Below are 27,395 nucleotides of genomic sequence, written 5' to 3'. Positions count from 1 at the left end.
ACCCAGGCAAGGCCAAATACTATTGCTAGTTTCTTATATAGTTCTCTGTCAAGTAATGAAACATATCTGGAGCTTGCAGATACACATGTAAGTAGAAATATCATGTTATATCATGCTGTGAAAGTATGACATAAGAGTTGAAATGTCTAATTGGATAAAATATTGAAGTAGCAGCTCCTGTCATAAATGATTAAGACTTAATTTTACATAAAACTGTTACTTTTGGAATTCTATCCTGTGTGATATTTATTCCTCATCGCTCAGCACTAAGTAATCAGGGCCACACACTGTTTTCACAGTCCACTTGGGTTTGCAGAGACATCAATATTGTGTAATCAACATGGCATGGAAGAAAGAAAAATAAAAAGAAAAAGAAATAGATGACATGTTAAGCTGTGTACAATGTAGAAGTTGATAATATAAAAATCAGACTGGATTTGGAAAGAATGGAATTTCTAATGCAATATGAAAATAATACTTCAAAAGAACACAGAATAGTTAAGGATTGAAAATAGTATAATAATATATCTTTCCAGAAGAAAATGTTTGACAGATTAGATTTTAAAATCCATGGCTAGTTGAGCTTTAACTTGGATTTCAAGGAAACTTTTCCCTTCATCAATAGACTAGAAAATTGATTGAATTTAGAGCATCAAAGAAATAAAACTGACATCCAATGTGTGCAAGCCATGAAATGGAAAATAAAAGGAACCAGTCCATCATGTATTGTCTGGATAGAAAGTACTCTTAACATAAAAAGACATAACAATACAATGATAGTTTTTAGAAGAGACTTGGATGAGTCAGGTGGGATTAATAGGAAGAAGAAATTCAGTTTTGTATAGAACTAGAAACAATGCCTGAGAAAATAATAAGATGTACTGAAACTTTGTAAAATACAAAACCTACCATTAAAAGCCAGCCACATCAAATATTTGAAGATAATTCCAAAAGGTATACTTGTGTGTGTGTGTGAGCTTGCATGCACATATATATAAATATACCTATATACATATAGATCCACATGTGTATATATGTATACATATATACACACATACACACATATATGCACATATATATAATATGTCTACAATATTTTCAATATACAGAAAGTGAATAATAATAATAATAATAATAATAATAATAATAATAATAATAATAATAATAATAATAATGATAATAATAATAATGATCAGTTATGAAAAGAAGCTACAGAAACTAAGAAAGTACCAATGGCAAACCCTCGTATTGCATTAAGAAAAAAGGAAAGAATTCATAGCAAATATTGGGACAATAATAAGTGGTTCCTTTGACAAAGAAATGGCAGAGGATGGAAAATAAATAAATATAATAATTGCGTAACTGCAAAGCAAATGTTGAGAAAGATGATGTACTGAAATGGCTCAAACAAAATCTCCAAAGTTCTAACAGAAAGTGTTCATAAGATTCTTCTTTGCTAGTTTATTTTACTACTACTAACTATAACTGCTACAGTGGTTGCCATTAATATTGATACTACTACTAATGCTAGTACTACTTCTATGAGAATGATAAAAACTCTTGGTAATGATTTCTTATACAGTAAACAAGGAGAGTTGTTAATCCATTGGATAGACACTTGCATTCTGAGTTCAAAGCACACAGAGTAAAGACCACCTTTGGTCATGAATGACTGTGGAATTGCACCTAGCAAGTTCCTCTCCAAAACACAAGTCTGGGCAAGGTTGTTTATGGAAGACCAACAGTCAGCCATATGCCACTGATGTTATCCAAGGAAAAGGCAAAAGCAAACATAACTTGGCAACATGAAATAAAGTGTCTTGCTCAAGAACACAACACACTGCCCAGTCTGGGAATCAAACTCACTACCTCACAATTGTGAGCCCGACACTCACTGAGCTATATGCCTTCACTAAAGCCTCACAGGAATCAATTCTCATTTTTGTGGGGTTGACAAATAAAGTATCAGTTCAGAGTGGTCATGTGGTAGAATTGCCAGAACATTAGATTAGATGCCTTACTGTATCTGTTCTGGTTCTTTACTTTCTGAGTTCAAGTTTTATCTTCACCTCATAGTAGTAAATAAGGTTTTCATGACTTGACAAATGACTGTAGGCTTTCATAATAAAATATGTGGATTGGTGCAGTACCTCAGATATCTCACTCTTGAAAAGAAGCAACACTGCCCCCTTCCCATCCTCCCCTCCCCACTAAAAAAAAAGAGCAGGATAAATAGTAGGGCAGAAAAAAATATAACCTGAATGCTGAGTTGCTGTGATGTTCATGAGTTCTCGATTTCTTTAGTGACATACATGAATAAATAATAACAATTATAACGAAATTATTGTATACAGTGCTAAGATGCACCACAACTTGTCAAAAGGGCATATAAAGCATTTGCAGTAATGTACAAATGCCTGGGAAGTGAATAGTGTATGAGTCAGATACATGCTTGTGTGTGTGTGTATGGAGGGGAGAAAATCAGGTATAGTGTTGGTGAATCTCAGGAAGCATGGAAGTTTTGAAGGATGCAGTGCTCCGACAACTAACAACTGATGCCGGAAGTTTGTTCCATACTTCAGCAACTCTTAGCATGAAAAAATGTTTCTGAAAGTCATGGGAGCTGTGCTGTTTTCTGACTTTGTAAACATGTCCACAAGTGTTAGACAGGTGGAGTTTGAAAAGGTGCTCAGAGTTACTGTTAGTAAGATGGTTAATAATTTTATGGATGGAGGGAGTTGCTATTATGTTACAGTGTCAACTCAATGAATAATGTGCCATCATACTACAATGACTTCTGTTATTCCTTTCTAACATAGACACAAGTCAACGAATTGTAATGAGGTTGGGATTTAGTCAATTAAATTGAACCCAGTATTTGACTAACATTTTATTTGTTGAACCCAAAAGAATGAAAGTAAAGTTAGCTTTGGTGGACTTTGAACTCAGAATGTAAAGAGTAGTAACTATTTAGTGCAAAGCATTTTGTCTACTACTCTACCAATTTTACTGATCCACCACCCTTCAAAGCCTTCTTGTATTAATAATTTTTTTCTTAGATACATGACTAATTGTAAGGTGGAGGACCTATAATCAACTAAATCACCCCAAGTATACTCATCTTGGGTAGTCGGTTGACAGAATCATTAAAGTGTTGTATTCTGAGTTCAGATCCTGCTGAGGTCAACTTTGCCTTTCACCCTACCAGGGTTAATAACATATAGTACCAGCAAGGGGCCACTTGAATCATGCTTGCCGCTTTCAGTCACCTTTCAACAAATTTACTAAAGAGCAACACTTCCAGTTTTTATCTCCACCTACCTATTCAAGTGAAATCTGAAGAGGTCAAGGATGGCTCTGCTGAAGAAAGAAAGTGTCTGTTTGCAGTTCTTTCAGGGTAATTATTCCATGTCTTCAATGGCACATTGGGGAAATCCCATTGGCACCTAATTAGATAGTTCCAACTGTCTGAGTAGGTACCAATGTACCTGAGTGTGTTTGTAAGGCCTTTACACCCACCCTCTTCTCTCAGCTAACTCCTTGCAATCTCAGTACATATTTGTAACACTGTTACTAAATAACAGAATTTTCCCAAAAACACTTCTTAATAACTAAAAAAGTTGTGCCACTTTGCCACAGTCAGAGGAATACTAGTCTAAAAACAGAGTCTTCATTGCTGTTCATATCCAGCATCACTGGGTCTTAACAACTGAAAAAGTTGTGCCACCTTGCCATAGCCGGATGGTTACTAGTCTAAAGACAGTGTCTTCACTGCTGTTCATATCCAGCATCTCTGGGTCCAGTAAGATCATTCATACCTTAAGATCTAAGCCTTCCAAAATGCCAATGCCCCCCACCCATCATTACCACCAGCAGCACTGCTGTATCCTCACTGGCTTAATGATGCACCCACATTATAGTAAAAGCTGTGTGAATGTATCCCAGAAATTCTGGTCTCATTGATGGCTACCACAGCTTAATTTAGTGGATTGAGACCATTGAACAAGTAACATTACTTCCAAGGAAGCTCCAGGGCATGTACATTTATACATCTTACACTGAGAATGGCTATTTTGGTGAGAGAAAAAGAAAGGGAGATGTTACTTGGAGAAGGCTGTGTAATCTAGTTTTCCCAATAGAGAGGGTTTCTTAAAACGTCTTCCTAAAATCTCTTTTTTCTGAAACAATCTTACATCATAATGATATTTTGATTTGAGAGTCATGTTAGTGTGCGAGTATGTATGTAAGAGTCATGTTGGTGTGTGTGAATATGTATGTATGAAAAGTCTTAGTTAGAGTGTTTTGTGCATGAATTTTTCAAAAATCTCCTCTTTGGTATGTTTGCTTTTCGTTATTTATTATCTTCTCAATCAAGTCACAGTTAATCTTTTGAACAACAACAAAATGAATAAATTGGCAGGTCTTTTTGTGTTTGGCTATTGGTGTTGTTGCTGCTGCTGTTATTGTTTTTTCTTGTGTTTGTTTTGTTTATATTCTCTTTGTCGTTTATCTTATGTTTTTGTTTTTATTATTCTTGGCAGTAGTGATTGCTGTTTGATTGGCTTTCTATGGCCCTATGGAACTCACTGACTCTAAGCATGAAGTGGCTTCTTTTATCTGTCTTTCACTTTCTCCCATGAGCACCAAACTCTTGCGATGAGCTTGCCTTGGCTTCTTTGCACAACATGAGACCTGGCGTACATAATGATGTGGGAAGAGATGCATGTACAAATGTCAGCATGAGGGAGGTCTTCATTTGATTGTAGAGCAGGTGGTGGAACTGTTCTTGGCTGTGTTGTTAGTCTCTGATATTGCTGATATGTTGTTGATTTGGGAATTGTCGTTGCTGATATTGTTGTTACTGCTATGGTTCAAGAGTTGACAGCAGTGTCGGTACCCTTCAGCTGGATACAGAAAGTCTTTTGATGGTATGTACCACTACATATGAGACACATAGACTTTCTTCTTTCTGTCTCTGCAAACAGCTAGGTGACATTTATTAGCCGAGTTAGATCAGGAATGTTTTTGAGCATTTATGGACGTGTTTAGATCAACCAGTTCTCTAAACATAGTTTGGGCTTCTCTAAAAATATATCCACTTCTTCTTCACATAAAACAGCTGTCACCAGCTACCAGTTGTTTATTTTGGGTAGCACATACACCATGCTTACCTTCACCTATCACTGGTCCATGTACAAGGGAATGGTAATGAAATCTTCCCTCTTGACCAAAGCAGTGGAATGGCTTTTTGCTTAATCCTCAGAGAGGAATAATGCCTGTCACTAATGAAGAAGCTTAATAACTTCTTCATGCCTTTCAGGCACTTTTCCACCAGCATAAGCATTGAGTTTTCTATGGTTTTTGCTTTTAATGCCTATACATCGGTACATTAGGAGTTCATTTATTTCTTTCAGTTTTTTCACCCCTTTCAATCCCTAATCCAGTGGTTCTCGACTGGAGTCCATATAAGATTTTTGGGAGGCCCATGCTAGAAATGGAAACAAAAGAAGATAATGATGGTAGTAGTAGTAGTAATAATAATACTACTAATAATAATAATAATAATAATATTAATAATAATAATAATAATAATAATAATAATAATCAAGAACAAAACAGGCAAAGGAATATCTAAGTGAATTCCAAATGCAACAAATTCCGGAATTAGACATAAGAGAAACAAGCACAGAAAAAGCTAAGTACATGAAAACCCATGCTAAAACTGCTGCCTTAGATATTCTGACAGATAAATGGCAAGAAAATCCTCTCAATGGCAAATGCCCTAAGAGAGCGAATAATGCCGATGTTGACAAAGCCCTTACCCATCAATGGCTAATGGCAGCTGGCTTCAAATCTGAAACAGAAGGGTTTATCATTGCAGCCCAAGATCAATGCCTACCTACAAGGAACTACCAAGCCAACATATTAAAGAACAGCAGTAGCCCAATATGTCGTGTATGTCAACAACAAAATGAAACCATTTATCATGTTGTCTCCAAGTGCAGTCTTCTAGTGCCTACAGAATATCTCAACAGGCATGATAGAGCTACACAATATATTCACTGGGTAATTTGTAAAAGCCTGGACTTGCCCCATGATAAAAACTGGTGGGAACACAAACCACCTCCAGTGCTTGAAAATGATCACATCTCACTCCTCTGGAACTTAACCATTCAAAATGACAGAAAGATAGATACGAATAGGCCAGACATCATATTGAAAGACTTCAGACAAAAACCATGCCTCCTCATTGATATGACTGTCCCAATCGATATAAACGTATCTGCCAAGACCTACCAAAAACTAAGCAAATATAAAGATCTTGAAATAGAAATTAGCAAAATGTGGAACCTGAAGACTAAAACTATACCTGTTGTCATAAGTGCCCTGGGAATGATAGCAAAAGGGGCTGATTGCTACCTAGCTCAGATACCAGGAAACACCAAAATGGCAGAAATTCAAAAGATAGTACTCATGGGAACTGCCCATATCCTATGCAAAATACTTTCTATGTAATCTCAAGTTTTAAAACAAACATAATTTTCCTATGGTTTCTTAAACATTCTCTAGAACAACACTATGTACAAAACCAAATATACGGCACCCTAGGCATAACATCAACATGAACTTGCAACTTTTTGTCTCTTGAGGTCTCTGGGTGAGACTTGGAGCCAACTTGTACAAATGTAAAGCAAAAGTCAAACATAAAATAATAATAATAATAATAATAATAATAATAATAATAATAATAACAATGAGGTGGAGGAGGAGGAGGAGGAGGAGGAGGAGGAGAAGTTATAATAATAATAATAACAGTAATAATAATTTCTTTAGTTGCCAGAAAGGCAATGGATAATGATGTATAACAAGAACAAATAAGGAAAAACTGGTTGGTTTGTGGAGAGCAGGGATTGCATTGATTTGATTATGAAAAGACAGACATGAAAGGTACCAGTATAAAAGTAAAGTACTAGTAAGAGGACAGCTATCTGGAGCCAATCAGAGTTTTTCATAGATCCCAGATTACTATGAGTACACTCATCTAATTGTATTCTCCTACCTACAGGTGCAAGCTGAGAGTAGGCCCATTCGCTCTCACTCACCTTTCAGCAAGCTTACTGGAAATCATAACCTCTTTCTCTCTCTCCCTCTCTCCCTCTCTTTCACACACTTTCTTTCTCTCTTTCTCTTGCTCACTCTCTCTCTCTCTCTCTCTCTCTCTGTACCATCATCTTCCTTTCTCAGTAATACATGAAGAAGTTGATCAAGAAGAAAAGTGTCTATTTTCAGTCATTTCAATCATCTGCACCATTCAACCTCTTTCACCATAGCCAGTAGACAGGAGGAAAACTACCAACCCTTCTCAACCAAAGGAAAGGTGTTTGCAGTGATAATATCAAATATTAATAACATTTAATGTGACAAGATGTTTTATCCTTATACTCATTATTATTATCAGTATGATAAACATCACTATTTATAATATAGCAAATTCATATTATTGCCCATGCACTCTGTTTCCTCTATGTTTGACACTAACACTACTATCATTTAGTATATAAAACTGCCATCGATGATGAAGCCTTACAAAGTAACAAACTGAAAATTCTTATTTCAGCCAATTTCTTTACATTTTTTTATGTTTCCTCTTGCTCTCATCCTAATATACCCATTTTGCTTTTTTTTTTCTTTTTTCTTTTTTTTTTTGGTAAATTGTTATTTCTCTTCAGCTTTTCAGTCACATATATCTTCAGGTAGGTTTTTTAACTCCCTCTTTCTCTCGCTCTCTCTCTGCTTTGAATTATTCCTTTTTCATTGTCTTTGGGGCTTTTTACTCATTTTCTATGTTCTAATGTGAGTGGCATGTTAATGAATGTCTAATATAATTTGCATGGTTATTTTCATTCCAGCAGTCCTACCCCACAATAACATATTACAGAAAATTTCCTCAGCCATTATGTGAAGCTTGCTTTGTCTTTATCATTACTGTTTTTTGCTGCTATTGTCAGTGTCTTTATTTGAATCAGCTTTGAGTAAACATATGCTTTTTTGTGACATCACTTCAAAATGGATACATTATCTGATTCATCATCATCATCATCATCATCATTTAGCGTCCGTTTTCCATGCTAGCATGGGTTGGACGGTTCAACTGGGGTCTGGGGAGCCCGAAGGCTGCACCAGGCCAGTCAGATCTGGCAGTGTTTCTACAGCTGGATGCCCTTCCTAACGCCAACCACTCCGAGAGTGTAGTGGGTGATTTTATGTGCCACCGACACAGGTGCCAGACGAGGCTGGCGAACGGCCACGCTCGGATGGTGTTTTTATGTGCCACCGACACAGGTGCCAGACGAGGCTGGCAGACGGCCACGCTCAGATGGTGTTTTTATGTGCCACCGACACAGGTGCCAGATGAGGCTGGCGGACGGCCACGATCGGATGGTGTTTGTTACGTCCCCAAAGCACGGAGGCCAGTCTATGCGGTACTGGCTACGGCCACGTTCGGATGATTTTCTTGTGTGCCACCGGCACTGGTACCACAAGATACAAATTCCATTGATGTTCATCTATTTTGATTTGTTTTGATTTGATTTGATTTTCACTTGCCTCAACAGGTCTTCACAAGTGTCACAAGAAGGAAGGTATGCACAGGTGGACTGACTACGTCCCAAGTAGGGGCCACGGGTTATGGCCTGACTAGTCTTGCCGGGTCTTCGGATGGTGTTTTTATGTGCCACCGACACAGGTGCCAGATGAGGCTGGCGAACGGCCACGATCGGATGGTGTTTGTTGCGTGCCCACAGCACGGAGGCCAGTCGATGCGGCACTGGCTACGGCCATGTTCGGATGGTTTTCTTGTGTGCCACCGGCACTGGTACCACAAGATACAAATTCCATTGATGTTCATCTATTTTGATTTGATTTGATTTGATTTTCACTTGCCTCAACAGGTCTTCACAAGTGTCACAAGAAGGAAGGAAGGTATGCACAGGTGGACTGACTACGTCCCAAGTAGGGGCCATGGGTTATGGCCTGACTAGTCTTGCCGGGTCTTCGGTTGGTGTTTTTATGTGCCACCGACACAGGTGCCAGATGAGGCTGGCGGACGGCCACGATCGGATGGTGTTTGTTATGTGCCCACATCACAGAGGCCAGTCGATGCGGTACTGGCTACGGCCATGTTCGGATGGTTTTCTTGTGTGCCACCGGTACTGGTACCACAAACATACAAATTCCATTGATGTTCATCTATTTTGATTTGGTTTGATTTGATTTGATTTGATTTGATTTTCACTTGCCTCAACAGGTCTACACAAATGTCACACACTTGCCTCAACAGGTCTCACAAGTGTCATAAGTAGGAAGGTATGCACAGGTGGACTGACTACGTCGCCGGGTCTTCGGATGGTGTTTTTATGTGCCACCGACACAGGTGCCAGATGAGGCTGGCGAACGGCCACGATCGGATGGTTTTCTTGTGTGCCACCGGTACTGGAACCACAAAGATACAAATTCCATTGATGTTCATCTATTTTGATTTGGTTTGATTTTCACTTGCCTCAACAGGTCTTCACAAGTGTCACACGTGTCACACACTTGCCTCAACAGGTCTCCACAAGTGTCACACACTTGCCTCTGCCTCAACAGGTCTTCACAAAGTGTCACACACTTGCCTCTGCCTCAACAGGTCTTCACAAGTGTCACACACTTGCCTCAACAGGTCTTCACAAGTGTCATAAGAGGGAAGGTATGCACAGGTGGACTGACTACGTCGCCGGGTCTTCGGATGGTGTTTTTATGTGCCACCGACACAGGTGCCAGATGAGGCTGGCGAACGGCCACGATCAGATGGTGTTTGTTGTGCCCACAGCACGGAGGCCAGTCGATGCGGTACTGGCTACGGCCACGTTCGGATGGTTTTCTTGTGTGCCACCGGTACTGGAACCACAAAGATACAAATTCCATTGATGTTCATCTATTTTTTTTGGTTTGATTTTCACTTGCCTCAACAGGTCTTCACAAGGGTCACACACTTGCCTCAACAGGTCTCCACAAGTGTCACACACTTGCCTCTTCCTCAACAGGTCTTCACAAGTGTCACACACTTGCCTCAACAGGTCTTCACAAGTGTCATAAGAGGGAAGGCATACACAGGTGGACTGACTACGTCGCCGGGTCTTCGGATGGTGTCTTTATGTGCCACCGACACAGGTGCCAGATGAGGCTGGCGAACGGCCACGATCGGATGGTGTTTGTTGTGCCCACAGCACGGAGGCCAGTCGATGCGGTACTGGCTACGGCCACGTTTGGGTGGTTTTCTTGTGTGCCACCGGCACTGGTACCACAAAGAATACAATTCCACTGATGTTCATCTATTTTGATTTGTTTTGATTTGATTTTCACTTGCCTCAACAGGTCTTCAAGAAGGAAGGTATGCACAGGAGGACTGACTACGTCCCAGGTAGGGGCCACGGGTTATGGCCTGACTAGTCTTGCCGGGTCTTCTCACGCACAGCATACTTCCATAGGTCTCGGTCTCTAGACATTTCCTTAGTGAGACCTAAAGTTCGAAGGTCGTGCTTCACCACCTCGTCCCAGGTTTTCCTGGGTCTACCTCTTCCACAGGTTCCCTCAACTGCTAGGGTGTAGCACTTTTGCACACAACTATCTTCAGCCTTTCTCGTCACATGACCATACCAGCGCAGCCGTCTCTCTTGCACACCACAACTGACGCTTCTTAGGTTCAACTTTTCTCTCAAGGAACTTACACTCTGACGATTATGAACACTGACATTACACATCCATCGGAGCATACTGGCTTCATTTCTTGCGAGCTTACGCATATCCTCAGCAGTCACGGCCCATGTTTCACTACCATGTAGCATGGCTGTACGTACACATGCATCATACAGTCTGCCTTTTACTCTGAGCGAGAGGCCTTTTGTCACCAGCAGGGGTAAGAGCTCTCTAAACTTTGCCCAGGCTATTCTTACTCTAGCAGTTACACTTTCAGCACACCCACCCCCGCTACTGACTTGGTCTCCTAGGTAGTGGAAGCTATCAACTACTTCTAGAACGTGGCAGAAGTTGGTCTCTGCACATTTCCAGTGTTTATTGCTCCTGAGCATTTGCCACAGACAAAAACTATTTTCCTAGTTAGCCTTCCTTTGACATTGCTGCACCTCTTATGTGTCCATAGCTTACACTTGGTGCATCTTATAGAGTTTCTACCTACACCTTTTTTACAGATCGAGCAGGGCCATCTACCTGAAGGCGTTTGTGATTGATCTACCTTCCTACTTATTAGGACTTTGGTTTTGGCTAGGTTGATTCTAAGGCCCTTCGATTCTAATCCTTGTTTCCACACCTGAAACTTCTCCTCCAGTTCTGATAGTGACTCAGCAATTAGAGCAAGGTCATCAGCATAGAGGAGCTCCCAGGGGCAACCTGTCTTGAATTCCTCCGTTATTGCCTGGAGGACTATGATAAATAGGAGGGGACTGAGGACTGAACCTTGGTGGACCCCAACCTCTACCCGGAATTCTTCACTGTACTCGTTGCCAACCCTCACCTTACTAGCAGCGTCTCTGTACATAGCTTGCACAGCTCTCACCAACCATTCTTCTATCCCTAGTTTCCTCATTGACCACCAGATAAGGATCGGGGGACCCTGTCAAAGGCTTTCTCCAAGTCAACAAAAGCCAGGTACAAGGGCTTATCTTTGGCTAGGTATTTCTCCTGCAGCTGTCTTACCAGGAATATAGCATCAGTAGTACTTTTCCCTGGCACGAACCCAAACTGCATATCATCTAAGCTAACTCTCTCTCTAATTAGTTGGGCTATAACCCTCTCCATAACCTTCATTACCTGATCCAGCAGCTTGATGCCCCTGTAGTTATTTGTCTCTAGGGCGTCGCCTTTACCTTTGTAGCAGTTGACTATTATGCTGCTACACCAGTCATTGGGTATGACCCCTCGTGTATCACCTGGTTAACTATACGGGTGACTAAGCTATAGCCAACACCACCAGATATTTTGAGCATCTCTGCAGTAATTCCTGATGGGCCTGGGGCTTCCCTGTTTTTATGCTTCTAATTGCCTTATCTACTAAGGAACTCTTAACTCGGATTGCTGGTCCCTCTGTTGGGTCGACATTCGGCAGACTCTCTTTATCCCATTCATTTTCTTCATTCAGCAACCTATCATAGTGGCGTCTCCAAGCCTCTCTCTTTGCATCCTCATTAAGCGCAAGTGAACCGTCATCCTTGCGAACACATTTCTCTCCTACCACGTCACGATTCTCTCTCACACACTGTCTTGCAACACGAAATACCTCAAGTCTTTCATCCTCACGACGCAGGACATTGGCAAATTTTTCCTTATCTGCCTCCCCTCTGGCTAGATAGACCTGTCTCCTGGCTTCCCTTCTGGCAGATGATACACTTCCTGCTACCACCGTTCTTCCAGGCCTTCCAAGCCTGTTTCTTGTCTAATAGCCCTGTCAACAATATTGTTCCACCACCACGTTATTTTGGGTCTTAAGGGGACTTTGCACCAGCCACAGATCTGGTCAGCGGCTTTCAGCAGGTTGTCCCTCAGAAGCGTCCAGTTGTCTTCTACCCATGCATAGCTATACTCCCTTCCATTTCGTCTAAGGCTTCAAATAACATATCTCTAAATCTCTGTCCATTCGCAGGGTCTTTAAGCTTCCAGACCCTTCTTCTCCATGTTGGTCGTCTTCTAGTCGCCCTCTTAGTCCTGATCCTAAAGTCACTAACTACCAGTCTATGTTGTGGGGTGCATTCTTCACCTGGGAAGGTTTTGGCATTTATAAGCAGCCATCTTTCCCTTTTTCTGGCAAGGATGTAGTCGATTTGGCTAGTATGCCGGCCCGATCGGTAGGTGACCAGGTGGCTTGTCGGTTTCCTGAAGTTAGTGTTGCAAATCATAAGACTATTCGCATCGCAGAACTCCAGCAGCCTGGTTCCCTCCTCGTTGCGGGAACCATAACCGTAGCCTCCATGCACGCCATGGAAGCCCCCAGCACATCGTCCAACATGCCCATTGAAGTCACCAGCCACAAAGAGAAGGTCCCTGTCGTTCGTCAATGATGTGGTCTGCAGTAGGGTGTCATAGAAACAGTCTTTCTGTCCATCAGGTAGCCCTGGCTGAGGGGCATAGGCCGATATAATAGTTGCTAAACTATGGTGGAGCACTAATCTAATCTTAATTATTCTGTCACTTACTCTGACTACCTCGATTACCTTATCTACCCATTTTTCGGCGATAAGCATGCCCACCCCCCCCGACTCCGTCAGTATTCCCAGCCCAGAAAATCTTGTACCTCTGTCCTTTGCCTGTGAGGAACCTAGCAGAACCTCCTCTCCACCTCACTTCTTGAATGCAGCATATATCAACCTACCTTCGTTCAAGCAATTCAACTATCTCGCCAGATCTGCCTTTCAGTGTGCCAACGTTGAGGGTGCCAACCCTGAGGCTGTGGGTGGGGGTGGAAGTGGTATTGGTCCTAATAGCGTCGTAGACCTGTGTCAAGAAAAATAAACTTTCAAACATTTAAGTAAAATAATTATAATAATAAATACCAAAACTTATCTGAATTATAATCATAATATATAGATATTAGAATTATCAGTGTTAATATTTGTGGACCAATTTGTTTTGTTTGGGGTTTTTTTTGTTTTTCCTTTGGTTTTTTTTATGCTTATTTTGGCATAGTTTAGAAAAACAGCGTAAAAATATACTCTTATAAAATTAATATCTGCTTCAACAACTATTTCTTACATGTTGATTAAATAAGTAGGATGTAAAATAGTCAATTTTATTGAATTAATTTTTGGACAAACTGTAAAAGGATAGTGAATATGAAAGGGAACATAAAAACCTTTTTATGTGTATTTTAAAATTTGAGATTTCTGTAATTAAAGAAGGAGCCAATTTACACGTGAAACAAATTTGATTTTCTCAGGAAAATTTCATTTTAAACAATGTGTGTGCGTGTGTGTATGTGTGTGTGTGTGTGTGTGTGTGCACTGAAAGACATGTTTGCAAGCGCATTTTTTAATTATTCATTTATTTATCGCTTATGCAAAGTCCTCAGAATGTACATGCTGAAAGTCTCATACAGAATTTCACATCTACATATATATATATATATATATATATATAAAATCAAAATAAGCAACAAGAATATCCAGAGGTAATGCCGTACAATCATTTCATGCAACTCCATCTAATTGAACAATGCAATCATTACATCAATTTAAAATGTGGAGCAATCTTCAGCTACCATACCTAAAATATCTACATATATATATATATATATATATATATATATATATGGTAATAATAATAATAACAATCCATGGATGGAATTTATAAATATATTTTAATGCATTGTTACACACATTTCCACAAGTTACATGTTTCTTATGGTCGTAGTCCATATTCCAGAGATGATTACAGTACAGTTTGTAGTATCCAAGGACATTGGGTAGATCTTCATCCATGTGTTCATTTCTTCAGGCAATATGGCACTAATGGTGGAAGCAAAGAATGTATAACTCAAGGATGTTTATCAATTTTCACCAATCAAAAGGTCAGTTAGGGTGTGTGGGCAGTTCTGTCTGTATTTGGTAGGGAGGAATAGAAGGTAATGGAAAGAGAACAACTGCATGGTAAGTAATACAGTTTACAAATGTGAAGTGAAGATGGTACACAAAAACATGTATACTTTGATGGTACCAGAAACACCATGAAAATTGCCTGAGCAACCATTTATGGATTGTACTGTAATCATTCCAAAAATACAGACTACGATCAAAAGAAACATGATTTGTGGAAACACACATAACAGGAGTGGCTGTGTGGTAAGTAGCTTGCTAACCAACTACATGGTTCCGGGTTCAGTCCCACTGCGTGGCATCTTGGGCAAGTGTCTTCTGCTATAGCCTCGGGCCGACCAAAGCCTTGTGAGTGGATTTGGTAGACCGAAACTCAAAGAAGCCTGTCGTATATATGTATATATATATATATATATGTATGTGTGTGTTTGTGTGTCTGTGTTTGTCCCCCTAGCATTGCTTGACAACCGATGCTGGTGTGTTTATGTCCCCGTAACTTAGCGGTCCAGCAAAAGAAACCGATAGAATAAGTACTGGGCTTACAAAGAATAAGTCCCGGGGTCAATTTGCTCGACTAAAGGCGGTGCTCCAGCATGGCCGCAGTCAAATGACTGAAACAAGTAAGAAAAAAAAAAAAAAAATTTTAATATTTATAAATTTCATCCATGGATTATTATTATTATTATCAATATTTGCTTTTCATCTTTTGGGAGTTGATAAAATAAGTACCAGGAATCGAAGTCACAACCTCACGATCATAAGCACGACACTCTAACCACTGAGCCATGTGCCTTCACACACACAGACACATATACATACATACATATATATATATATATATGGTGATGAGATTATGTATGTATGTGTAAATAATATACATATATACTCTATATATATAAATATATACATCATTATCATCATCGTTTAACATCCGTTTTCCATGCTGGCATGGGTTGGATGGTTCGACTGGGGTCTGGGAAGTCAGGAGGCTGCACCAGGCCAGTCAGATCTGGTAGTGTTTCTACGGCTGGATACTATTCCTAATGCCAACCAGTCTGAGAGTATAGTGGGTGCTTTTTATGTACCACTGGCACAAGGAGCCAGAGGAGCTGGAATCGACAATGATCAGATGGTGCTTTTTATGTGCCACCAGTACAGAAGCCAGTCAAAGCAGCAGCACTGGCATCAGCCACATTCGGATGGTGCTTTTTACGTGCTACTGGCACAGGGCTCACAACTACAATTTCCATTTGATTTGATTTTGATATTGCTGATGTTGATATACTTATATATATAAAGCTTATTTCTGAGAGAAAATCTGTGTGTGTGTGTGTGTATGTGTGTGTGTGCATAAATTTCCCAGAAACAAGTTTGAGTATTAAAATTTAGACTATGATTATGAATTTGTTTAAATTTTGGATCTAGTCAGTTAATTAATCCCAGAGGATCCTTTTTTCAAATTGTATAGAATTTCAAATTCTATAAACTTTATAGAAAGAACTCAAGAAAGTGCTCTGCTAATGTCATACAGCACTCAATACAAGATTAGTCACTAACAAAATAGTTAATTAATTACTGGATTATATTGACGCATTTTGTTATTCTGTCTTTGTTTCAGTGAAGAGCAATGGAAATTAAATACGTAAGAAATAGTTGCTGAGGACTCCTTTCCTGAATTCAATCATGAATTTCAGTTCTGTTCTCAACTTTTAATCTAAATATGCTATTCATATTTCCATTAAAGACAGTGCAATGTCTTTAATGGAAAAGCTGTTAATGTCATCTTGACTGGAATTGTAAGGTTAGCAGAACATGTTATGTTCACATGAAACTTGGATATGGTAACCGAAAGGAAGAACACACATATCAATCAATGCCCTGTGAGTGAATTTGGTAAATGGAAACAATACAAAGCATGTTTTGTGTGTGTGTGTGTGTGTTTAGAGAGAGAGAGAGATGTGCTGGTGGCACATAAAAAGGCACACAGTAAAGTGGTAGGTATTAGGTAGGATTTCCAGCCATAAAACTGTGCCAATGTAGACAGTGGAGCATGTTACAGTTTCGGGAGCCATAGGATCTTGTCAAGCTGTCTACCCATGGAACAAGAATGTTAAAAAGTGGTGGTGGTGGTGGTGGTGGTGATGATGATGATGATGCTGATGGTATGTGTGTCTCTGTGTGTGTGTGAAAGCATGTGGCTTAGTGGTTAAGGTATTCAGCTTAAGATTGTAAGATCATGAGTTCAATTCCTGGTGACGTGCTGTGTCCTTGGGCAAGACACTATTTCACGTTGCTCCAGTCCACTCAGCTGACTAAAATGAGTAGTGCCTGTATTTTAAAGGGCCAGCTTTGTCACACACTGTGTCGTACTGAATCTCTCTGAGAACTACATTAAGGGTACATGTGTTTGTGGAGTACTCAGCCATTTGCATGTTAATTTCACAAGCCAGCTGTTCCATTGATCAGATCAGCTGGAACCCATGTCATAATAACTGACGGAGTGCCATATGTGTGTGTGTGTGGTGTATGTGTGTGTGTCTGTGTGTGTGTGTGGTGTATGTGTGTGTGTGTGTGTGTGTGTGTGTGTGTGTGTGTGTGTGTGTGTGTGTGTATGTGTGTGGATGGATGGATGGATGGATGGATGGATAGATAGATAGGTTATAGACTCTCTCATTGTTAAACAACATATGAGGGTTCTGCAATTTCTCACCAAAGAAACACGTAAATGGTTTGTTTATAGTGATCAAAGGTTTGTGTTCACATAAGTTCACTGCCTCCATCGAATCGACATTACCTGTACAAGTATACAATGTGCCACATGTCAAATGGTGAAATGATTGCAAAGCAACAGGAAATGAAGTGTCTTGCTCAAGAACACAGTGGAATGCCCAGTCTGGAAATCAAAATCATGATGTTACAATCTTGAGTGCAACACCCAAACCACTAAACCATATAATTTTACATACATACCTACATACATACATATATATATATATATATATATATATATATATATATATGCCTATAAAACAGATTTACAAATTCAATACCCCTGCATATCTTACATCTATTTTCTTTCCTCCACCTAACTCGCTATTTTGTATCACATCAAAACTAACTATGACTTAATTTTTCCTCTCACACCATCTCCGATGAAGGGATATTATTAATTAATATCCTAGAAACAGCTGTAAGACCTTCTGTCTATAAATGCTCTAATATCTATACAGCCTTGGTTTTTTTATCTTATTATGCAAAAAATTCTTATATATATTATATATGGGAGACAGGAGTGTGTTACCATCAGTCTTCCATCAATTATTGCCATTAGACAAAACTGATATCTCTTTAGACATGCTGACCAGAAGCATATTTATCATTGCTTATTTATTCTCCACTTTTAATTTGAGCTCTGGTTAATCACTTCTCACAAAAGAATTATTTTGAGTATGACTGTATAACTTTGAAATATTTATTCCTATAATTACTATAACAGCTCATTTCATTAAGTTAATTCTGGATGAATGTCTGACTTCTAGATACATGACTATGTCTGGTAATAAAATACATTATCTATTTATTTCAAAAAATAACTCGATTTTATTTTGAAGTAAGTGTCTCTTCGTATTAGTTATAGATCATTAGATATAGATGTATATATTTACAGTTAGTTTTACTTATATTTATAGACAGACAATAGATAGACAGATACACATACACGCATACATACACTTATATGTGTGCGTGTGCTTGTGTGTGTGTGCATGTGTGTTGAGATATATATATATATATATAGATATATATATATATATATATATATAATATATATATATATTGCATTGGCCAAACTGTCCATTCAGTTTTATAAGTGAAAATGATGCACAAGTTTTAAATACAAACTATCTATTCAGTCCAAGATATAATTATCACTTCATTCCAGTATCTTCTGCTATCTTGTAGACTAATCCATTATTTCCTACTCAAAGAATTTCCTGTCTTTACTGGCAAAAATCTCTTCCAGGTGTATTTTTACATCTTTTTCGAACTTGACAGTCCCCATTCAGTGAGCTTGGAAGAAACAGAAAGAGTAGGAAACCTAAAGGCTCAAGGTCCGGCAAATATGGAGGGTGAGGCTAAACTTCCCAGCCATGCCCAGTAACTGCTGACACATCTGCAAAGAAGTGAGCAATCTGGCATTGCTGAAATGAAAGACAAATGCCCTTATGATTATCTAGTGCTGAACACTTCTGGTGGATCGCAGCATTCAATTTGTCCAGTTAGTCACAGTACATATCCGAAGTGATGGTCATGAGTGTCGGAAGAAGCTCATAAAATACAACAGTCCTCCAATCCCACCAAATTGAAAGCATAACCTTCTTGAGGTGAAGTCCTGCTCTGGAGATTGTTTTTGGTGGTTCACCACACTTCCTTCATGATTGTTGGCACTTCAAATTGTTATAGATATTCCATTTTTTGTCCCCTATTACCATTTTCTTAAAAAATAGAAAGGGGTTCATTTTCTTTACATTTATGCAACAAATGGCAGACGGAAATCCATTGGGTGAGGTTATCCACATTCAGTGGATGTTAAAACCAAGCATCAAGCCTGATGGTGTTACCGAGTTGATGCAGATGGTTTTCAACACTAAATTTGGATCTTTGAAGAATATATGTGATCATCTTCATTGGTGTCAACTTACTCCTTCATTTTGTCACTGTTAATCTCAGTTAGCTGGCCAGAATCTTGAAAACCACTATATGTAATATATGTGTATATATATATATATATATATATATATATATATATATACATATAATAATAAAGGGTAAAATCATTAATGATTTTTACCAAATGGTCAGCACGGAAATAAAACCTCATAGGTAAATTTTATAAATATTTTATAATTATATACATAATTATAACAAGGGCTTGGCTTGTGCCTCACCATGCACTGAAAAATAGATGTCAAAAGACACTGATGAAGGCAAAAAGTAATGTTTTTTTATTACTTTAAGCCTGAAACACGATCATGTATACGGTTAACCAATGTTTTAATCCACTTTCATTCTTCTACTAGCTTGTTATGTAGTGTGTTTTTCTCAGAGAATTTATAGTGGTAATAGTGAGCCTACAAGAGTGTATTGTACCTGTTTGGCCAATGTAACAGTTGAAATTATGAAAGTTGTTACTTAAACTTTTACATTCAAATTTGTAAATTACACTGATCATTCTCTGGTTTACATGCCTGCAATGTTAATAAGAAGGTTGTTGATCTATTTTATTTTTGTAATGCTCTCTATGAATTTACAGTTAGGAGAGGCATTTATTTCAATGTTCTCATGATTCTATCAATCCACTGCCTTAATTGTTTCTAGCATAGAGGCAAGGCCAGAAAAGTGGGATAAAGACGTTACTCAATACTATTGACCTGAATAAATGACAGGTACTTTTCATTTTGTCAGCCCTGGAGAAATGAAAGTGGAGTTGATCTTGGCAGGGTTTGAACTAAGAATGTGAATGGCTGAAATGATTCTACTAATCAGCCTCCCTTTGTATAATAATAATAATAATAATAATAATAATAATAATAATAATAACAATAATAATAATCATTGTCGTTTAACATCTGCTTTCCATGCTAGCATGGGCTGGACGGTTTGACTGTGGGCTGGCGAACCAGATGGCTACACCAGGCTCCAGTCTTGATCTGGCAGAGTTTCTACAGCTGGATGCCCTTCCTAATGCCAACCACTCCGAGAGTGTAGTGGGTGCTTTTACATGCCACCAGCATGGGGACCAGTCAGGCGATACTGGTAACGACCTCACTCGAATCTTTTTACATATGCCAATGGCACAGATGCCAGTAAGGTGATGCTGGTAACGATCCCACTTGAATGGTGCCTCCTACATGCCACCGGCATGGAAGCCAATTAGCCGCTCTGGCAACGATCATGCTCGGAAGGTGCTCTTAGCACCCTACTAGCACGGGGCACAAATAATAATAATAATAATAATAATAATAATGGTTCAAGGTCAGCAATTACAGGGAAGGGGTAAATTGATTACATCAACCCCAGCACTCAAATAGTACATATTGGTCAGGACAATAGAAGACACCTCCCCAAGGTGCCATGCAGTAGGATTGAACCCAGAACCATGTAGTTAGGAGGCAAACTTCTTACCACACTGCCATGTCCATTCCTATAAAAAATTAAGTTTTAAAATAATAATAATTACATGATTAGCAAACAAACATGTGAATAATTTATTTTTATGAAATTTATTCTATTTGTAAAATATATTTCTGTATCTTTTCCTTGCGTTTTATTTTTACTTTTTATTCCTTTAACTTTTAGTACATTTTAAATTTTAATCTGTTGCTTCTTCCATCTCTGCCTATGTGTTTGCGTGTATGTTTGAGAGCAGAGCAGCAGCAATGTGTGTGTGTGTGTGTGTGCCCGTGTCTGTGTGTGTCTGTGTGTGTGTGTGAGTTCCTTTGCTTTGTACTTTTCCTTTCTGCATAAATTAAATGAAATTTTCTTTACCTGTCTTTCTTAACTTACACCTATTTTCTTGCCACTTTTATTTCTCCTTCCTTTCCTTTTCCTTCTATTTTCTTCCTCCATTCCCTCCTCCACAACCCTGCATACAAAAATAACTTTACCCTCCTCGTCTCTCTCTCTCTCCCTCTCTTTCATTCTCTTCACTTAATGCCCTTCTCCCTCTCTCCTCTTTCTTTCTATCCCATTTTTTCTCTCACTTATTGTTCCCTCTCTCTTTTTCTTCTTACTTTCACTTTCCTTCTTTCCCCTTTGTCTCTCTCACATTCACTTTCTTTTTCTCTCTTTCTCTCTCTCCACGTCCTCCTGATTCTTCCTCCCTTTCTCTTTCCTTCTTTCCCCACACTCAGTCGCTTTCTTCCTCCCTCTCTCTCTCTCTCTCTCACCACCACCTATAGGGACAGTTCTATTTCTAGTTGATGACAAGATGATCTATTCTTGATAAAACAATATTATCAATATTTAATATTGTCCCTCCCTCCTTCTCCTCCCACCTTTTTAGCTTTTGATGCAAAGTGTTGATGGTAACTTAGCAACTGCCTACAACATTGTTTTCTGCCAGAATCATTTTCCGTTTCTTCTTCATATAAGCATCAGAGAATATTTTACAATTGATTGAATATGTGTTTCTCTTAACCTTTGGAAAACTAGATTAACCAATGCACTACAAAATCCTGAGTATATAGATAAAAAAAACCATGATTTTCATTCAACTCTATTCTTTTTCATTCTCTCTCTCTCCCTCTATCAATCTCTTTTTCTCTCTCACTCTCATTCTCTCTCACTATAAATTTACCTATCTATTTATCTATTTTGTGTGCATGTGTGTGTGTGTGTGCATGCACGTGCATTCGTGTGTGTATAAATGTACTTAATGTATCTATATCTTTTTTTTCCATCAATAAATATGTGTGTACAGGTATATTATATAATTATTGTGTTTCTGAAAGAAGGGGTATGATTGTAACATCTTCTTTTGAAGAAACCTTCCGTCATACCAGTATACAACTTTGAGGTAGTATCACAGCACCTGTCTAGAGATTTGATCTCCATCTTATATACAATGATCTCTATATCACAGGGGTACCTCTACAATTTTCTTACCCTCACTCTCACCCTCTCTACCCCCTTTCTACCCCCACTCTCTCCTGCTCTCTCTCACTATATATATATAAATATATATATTCAAATATGAATTAATACTTATATTTTTTGCACATATATATTTATATACACACACAAACACACACATGTGTGTGCATATGTATATATATGTATATATATATATAATATATATATATATATATATTATATATATATATATTATATATATATATATATATATATATATATATACATATATATATATTTATATACATACACATATACATGTGCACACAACTGCAAATGCATATGCACATACATGCAAACATACTTTTACTCATCCTACTTTCCAGCCAAATGTGATAATCATTGCATGATAGAAAAAAAAAACAAACATTGTATCATTCTTGATCAGTCAGCAGAAGATATGTGTAATTTAGTTCATCTTGGATAGATTGGGATGAATTATTGCATTTTCATTTAAATTCTGTCTTTGAGAGAGAGAGAGAGAGAGAGTTGGGAAAAGAGAGAATAAAGGAAGGAAGAAACGAAATAGAAAGAAAATGCATCTGTGTTAAAGTAAAATGGAAATGAAAGGATACACAAAATAAAATTAGATGTAAATTAAATCTTGATATAGATTTAGATAAGCTTGTGTTTCAAAGGGTAGGCATACCTAATACATTTACAGATTTTTCTCTTAAATTCTTAATTTCTCATCTACTGGCATCAGCTGTTTTAAAAACAATCTACCCAACAGTAACCTTACATATGATACTCTTAACATTTCATTTGCCTCTCTCTGAATATAATGGTCTCTTTGCATAACACTTTAAAACTTTTCAAGATAATCAAACCTTGTTTGCATGTTTCAGTTAAGATTAATGTTTTTTTACTCTCATCAAGATATCTAATCAATTTAACATTCTGTGACAATATTATTGAAAGATTTGTCCCCTGTTGATTTAAAACAACACATTCTTTTCCCTTCCCTTTTTCTACTTGAAAGGTTTCTACTGATTCAGAATAAATGAAGAATTAGATTAATTGTTCTTGTTTCTTTGTTATGAATAATTTTCGTTGCGTTAATCAAATCTCTCTCTCTCTCTCTCTCTCTCCTCCCTCTCCCTCTCTCTCTTGTTTTTAGATCTTGTGTAAGAAATAGCATAGACTAGAATGAACATTTCTTTTAAAATTTGAATTTTTCAAATGAAAGGATAAGTGCTAAAGTACTTAATCTAAAGACATAGCAGAAAATACCCAAAACATATTTTGGTAAAATTCTTGAAAATTATATATTCCCATAATGATAAATCCTTTATTAATTATCTTTTAATAAACAATAATTATGAATTTGTCACAACCTCATGGTATCTTATTCTACATCATAATCGTTGCTGTTATAATTACAATTATCATCATTGCAATCTTCATTATTCCAAAATGTCATGGGTTAAGTGAAGTTTATGCAATGATTTGTCTTGTCAAATTCCTAGTTCTTTCTTTTTATTCTTTCTGAAGCTTATCTTAGCACCAGGTTTTTCTCCTTGACTTATTTCTTGTTAGTATGACCGTGTGGTAAAGAAATTCACTTTGCAACCATAAGGTTTGAGGTTCACTCCTACTGCATGGTACCTTGGGCAAATGTCTTCTACTATAACCCCAGGCTGACCAATGTATTGTAAGTGAATTTGTTGGATGGAAACTGTGTGAAAGCTCATCACATATGTGGTGTGGAGGGAGCCACCACCATCACTACAACCACTTGATAACCTCTGCATATGTATATGTATGTGTATGTATATATATATATAATATATATATATATATATATATATATTATATATATATATATAATATATATATATATATATATGTGGTGTATATATATATATATATATATATATACATATATATATAATTAGAAAAAAAACACCTTTTATCAATTCAAAATGAAAAATTAAATTACACCATCTAGAAAATTACATATAATCGAAATATTAAATATTGTGAAATTATTGATGATGATGATGATGATACATACACATATACATATATATACAGACCTAGTGGTTATATATATACACATATATGCTGGCATGATGATGAGGATGATATATATGTATATATATATATATTGATAGTAATGGTAAGACAACAAAAAATGAAAGAGACCTTGGTATTATGTAAATAGAGGAATTTATCTGTAAATGTAATATGTGACAATTATTCAGTAACCATGATAAATCCATGTCCCCATCTCTTCAGTTATCTAGCCATTGTAAAAAATTGTATGATGGCCAGATAACTGAAGAGATGGTGGCATGGATTTCCACCCCGACATCTGAAACTCAGAGTTTTATCATGGCAGGTGAATAATTATCACATATTACATTTACAAATAAATTCCTCTATTTACATAATATCGAGGTCTCTTTCATTCTTTTGTTGTCTTACCATTTCTATCAATATATCATCATCATCATCATCATCGTTTAACGTCCGCTTTCCATGCTAGCATGGGTTGGACGGTTCAACTGGGGTCTGGGAAGCCCGAAGGCTGCACCAGGCCAGTCAGATGTGGCAGTGTTTCTACAGCTGGATGCCCTTCCTAACGCCAACCACTCCGAGAGTGTAGTGGGTGATTTTATGTGCCACCGACACAGGTGCCAGACGAGGCTGGCAGACAGCCACGCTCGGATGGTGTTTTTTATGTGCCATATATATATCATCCTCATTATCATGCCAGCATATATGTGTATATATATATATATATAACTACTAGGTCACGTGGCTCAGTCAGGTTATAAGAATTCATAATTACAGTTCTTCTATAGCTGACAACCTCCTACAGTAACTGTGTTGTAGGAATATTAGACATATTAGTTCATTTAAACTATTGAAGTTATATAATGCAAAATGATCATTTAGAAAGATGAGTAAAAGAAAATTGCTATTTTGCCTGAGGTTATTTTGTTTCCATATGTTACAAAATGAAAATCAAATAGCAGAGTAAACCAGTTACCATTATCAAAATTGGAATGAGGCTTTTAGATGACTGAAGGCAAAATATTATTATGGAGCCTTTTGTTTAAAAGTAAAGGATTTTTTTATTATTTAATAGTAATCAGTCTATGTCTAATATAAAGCATTGCAGTGGCTACCATTTTTAAATCTGACTTTGATCATAAGGATTCTCAAAGTTGAACATATAAAGTAATTTAAATTAATTTCATTCATAATTAGAAAGAGATTATATATTCATAATGAACTTCCTTAATGGTTTTCTTATATACAGATTACCTGGATTTTGAAAAATATGATGAGCCAGAACTCATCATCATCATCATTTTTATCATTTAACATCCGTTTTTTTTCTTTGTTGGCACGGGATAAGCAGTTTGAATGGAACTGATAAGCTGGAGAACAGCACTAGATTCTTGTCTTTTTTGGCTTGATTTCTACAGCTGGATGCCCTTCCTAATGCCAACTACTCTGAGAGTGTAGTGGGTGCTTTTTATATGCCACCAGCATGGGAGCCAGTCAGGCAGCACTTACATGCCACCAGCACATGTGTTAGTTAAGCGGCACTGGCATCAGTCATGCTTGAATGGTGCTTTTTTATATGCCACCAGCATGGGACCCAGTCAGGTAGAACTGGCATTGGTGACACTCAAATGTTGCTTTTTTATGTGCCACCAACACTGTAATCAGGTCTTCTTAAGTACACCATATTGCCTGATGACTGAAGGGTACTTTTAAATGGGCCAGTTATGTAACACTGACATCAACCACAGCTACAATCTCACTTGGCTTCTCAGGTCTTTTCAAGCACAGCATATCTCCAAAGGTCTTGGTCACAAGTATTACCATATATGATAACTATTCTTAGCATATCAATGGAAATACCATGCAACACTGGAAGCAGAAACAGCTGTTAGATGGGATACAGTCTATTTGTATTCAGTTAATAAATAATAATTGATGTAAGTCAATTGTTGTTCATCGATATTTCTCCATTTTCTGACTTCTTGATATATATATATATATACAGATGAGTAGTACAACAAGGCACCAATATTTACTGGAAATAGCAGTCATTACAAATACGACGCTATTGTAAAACTTCACTGCATATATACTGGCAAAGCCATGTAATTGCAACAAACATGAAAAATTTGTCTTTAAAACATCTATAATGATCAGTTACAACAGTTTCTGTACCAACTCTGCTTTCAACTCTAATTTACGTAAAAGGTCAAAGTAGAAATTTACATAATATTTGCAATTTTATGTATTAGAGTGGCATTTCATGAGACTTGCATCAAAGGTGTACTCTTAAATCATGTGTGTATATATATATATATTATATATATATATATATATATGTGTGTACGAACAGCCATGCTACATGGCAGCGAAACATGGGCCGTGACTGCTGAGGACATGCGTAAGCTCGTGAGGAATGAAGCCAGTATGCTCCGATGGATGTGTAATGTCAGTGTACATACTCGACAGAGCGTTAGCACCTTGAGAGAAATGTTGTACCTAAGAAGCATCAGTTGTGGTGTGCAAGAGAGACGATTGCGCTGGTATGGTCATGTGGCGAGAATGGATGAAGATAGGTGTGTGAGAAAGTGCCAATCCCTAGCAGTTGAGGGAACCCGTGGAAGAGGTAGACCCAGGAAAACCTGGGACGAGGTGGTGAAGCACGACCTTCGAACTTTAGGCCTCACTGAGGAAATGACCAGAGACCGAGACCTTTGGAAATATTCTGTACGTGAGAAGACCAGGCAGGACAAGTGAGCCCAGCCCACTTATGAATGCCTTTCCTCCCTTGGACACAAAGACCGGTTGAGGCAAGCGAAGTCGATATAGAACCTCATCCGACGACAGACACCCATGCCAACCCCCCATGCTTGCGAAGACATGTTGGGGCAAGCGAAATCGAAATCGAAATCGAAACGAATTGAACCAGCCAGGATCCCTGGCCTGGTGGTACGTAAAAAGCACTATCCGACTCGTGGCCGTGGCACGTAAAATACTCCAATGCGACCGTACGACAGGCACCCATGCCAACCCCCTTTG

The 27,395-nt window shown here is 38.0% G+C and overlaps 1 protein-coding gene across 1 annotated transcript in view; it reads left to right on the top strand.

The window, feature by feature from the left end:
* The window catches only part of LOC115213213 (voltage-dependent T-type calcium channel subunit alpha-1G-like), an 865,045-nt gene that overhangs the window by 603,112 nt on the left and 234,538 nt on the right, over positions 1-27,395 (top strand). Inside the window, exon 17 of the mRNA XM_036503838.1 lies at positions 7,731-7,754. Coding sequence (XP_036359731.1) covers positions 7,731-7,754 — 24 coding nt within the window. The remainder of the gene's footprint in view (positions 1-7,730; positions 7,755-27,395) is intronic.

This window comes from Octopus sinensis, linkage group LG6 (assembly GCF_006345805.1).
Source record: "Octopus sinensis linkage group LG6, ASM634580v1, whole genome shotgun sequence".
Taxonomy (NCBI): domain Eukaryota; kingdom Metazoa; phylum Mollusca; class Cephalopoda; order Octopoda; family Octopodidae; genus Octopus; species Octopus sinensis.
The sequence above is the reverse complement of the archived record's forward strand: the minus strand, read 5'-3'. Positions and strand labels throughout refer to the sequence as shown.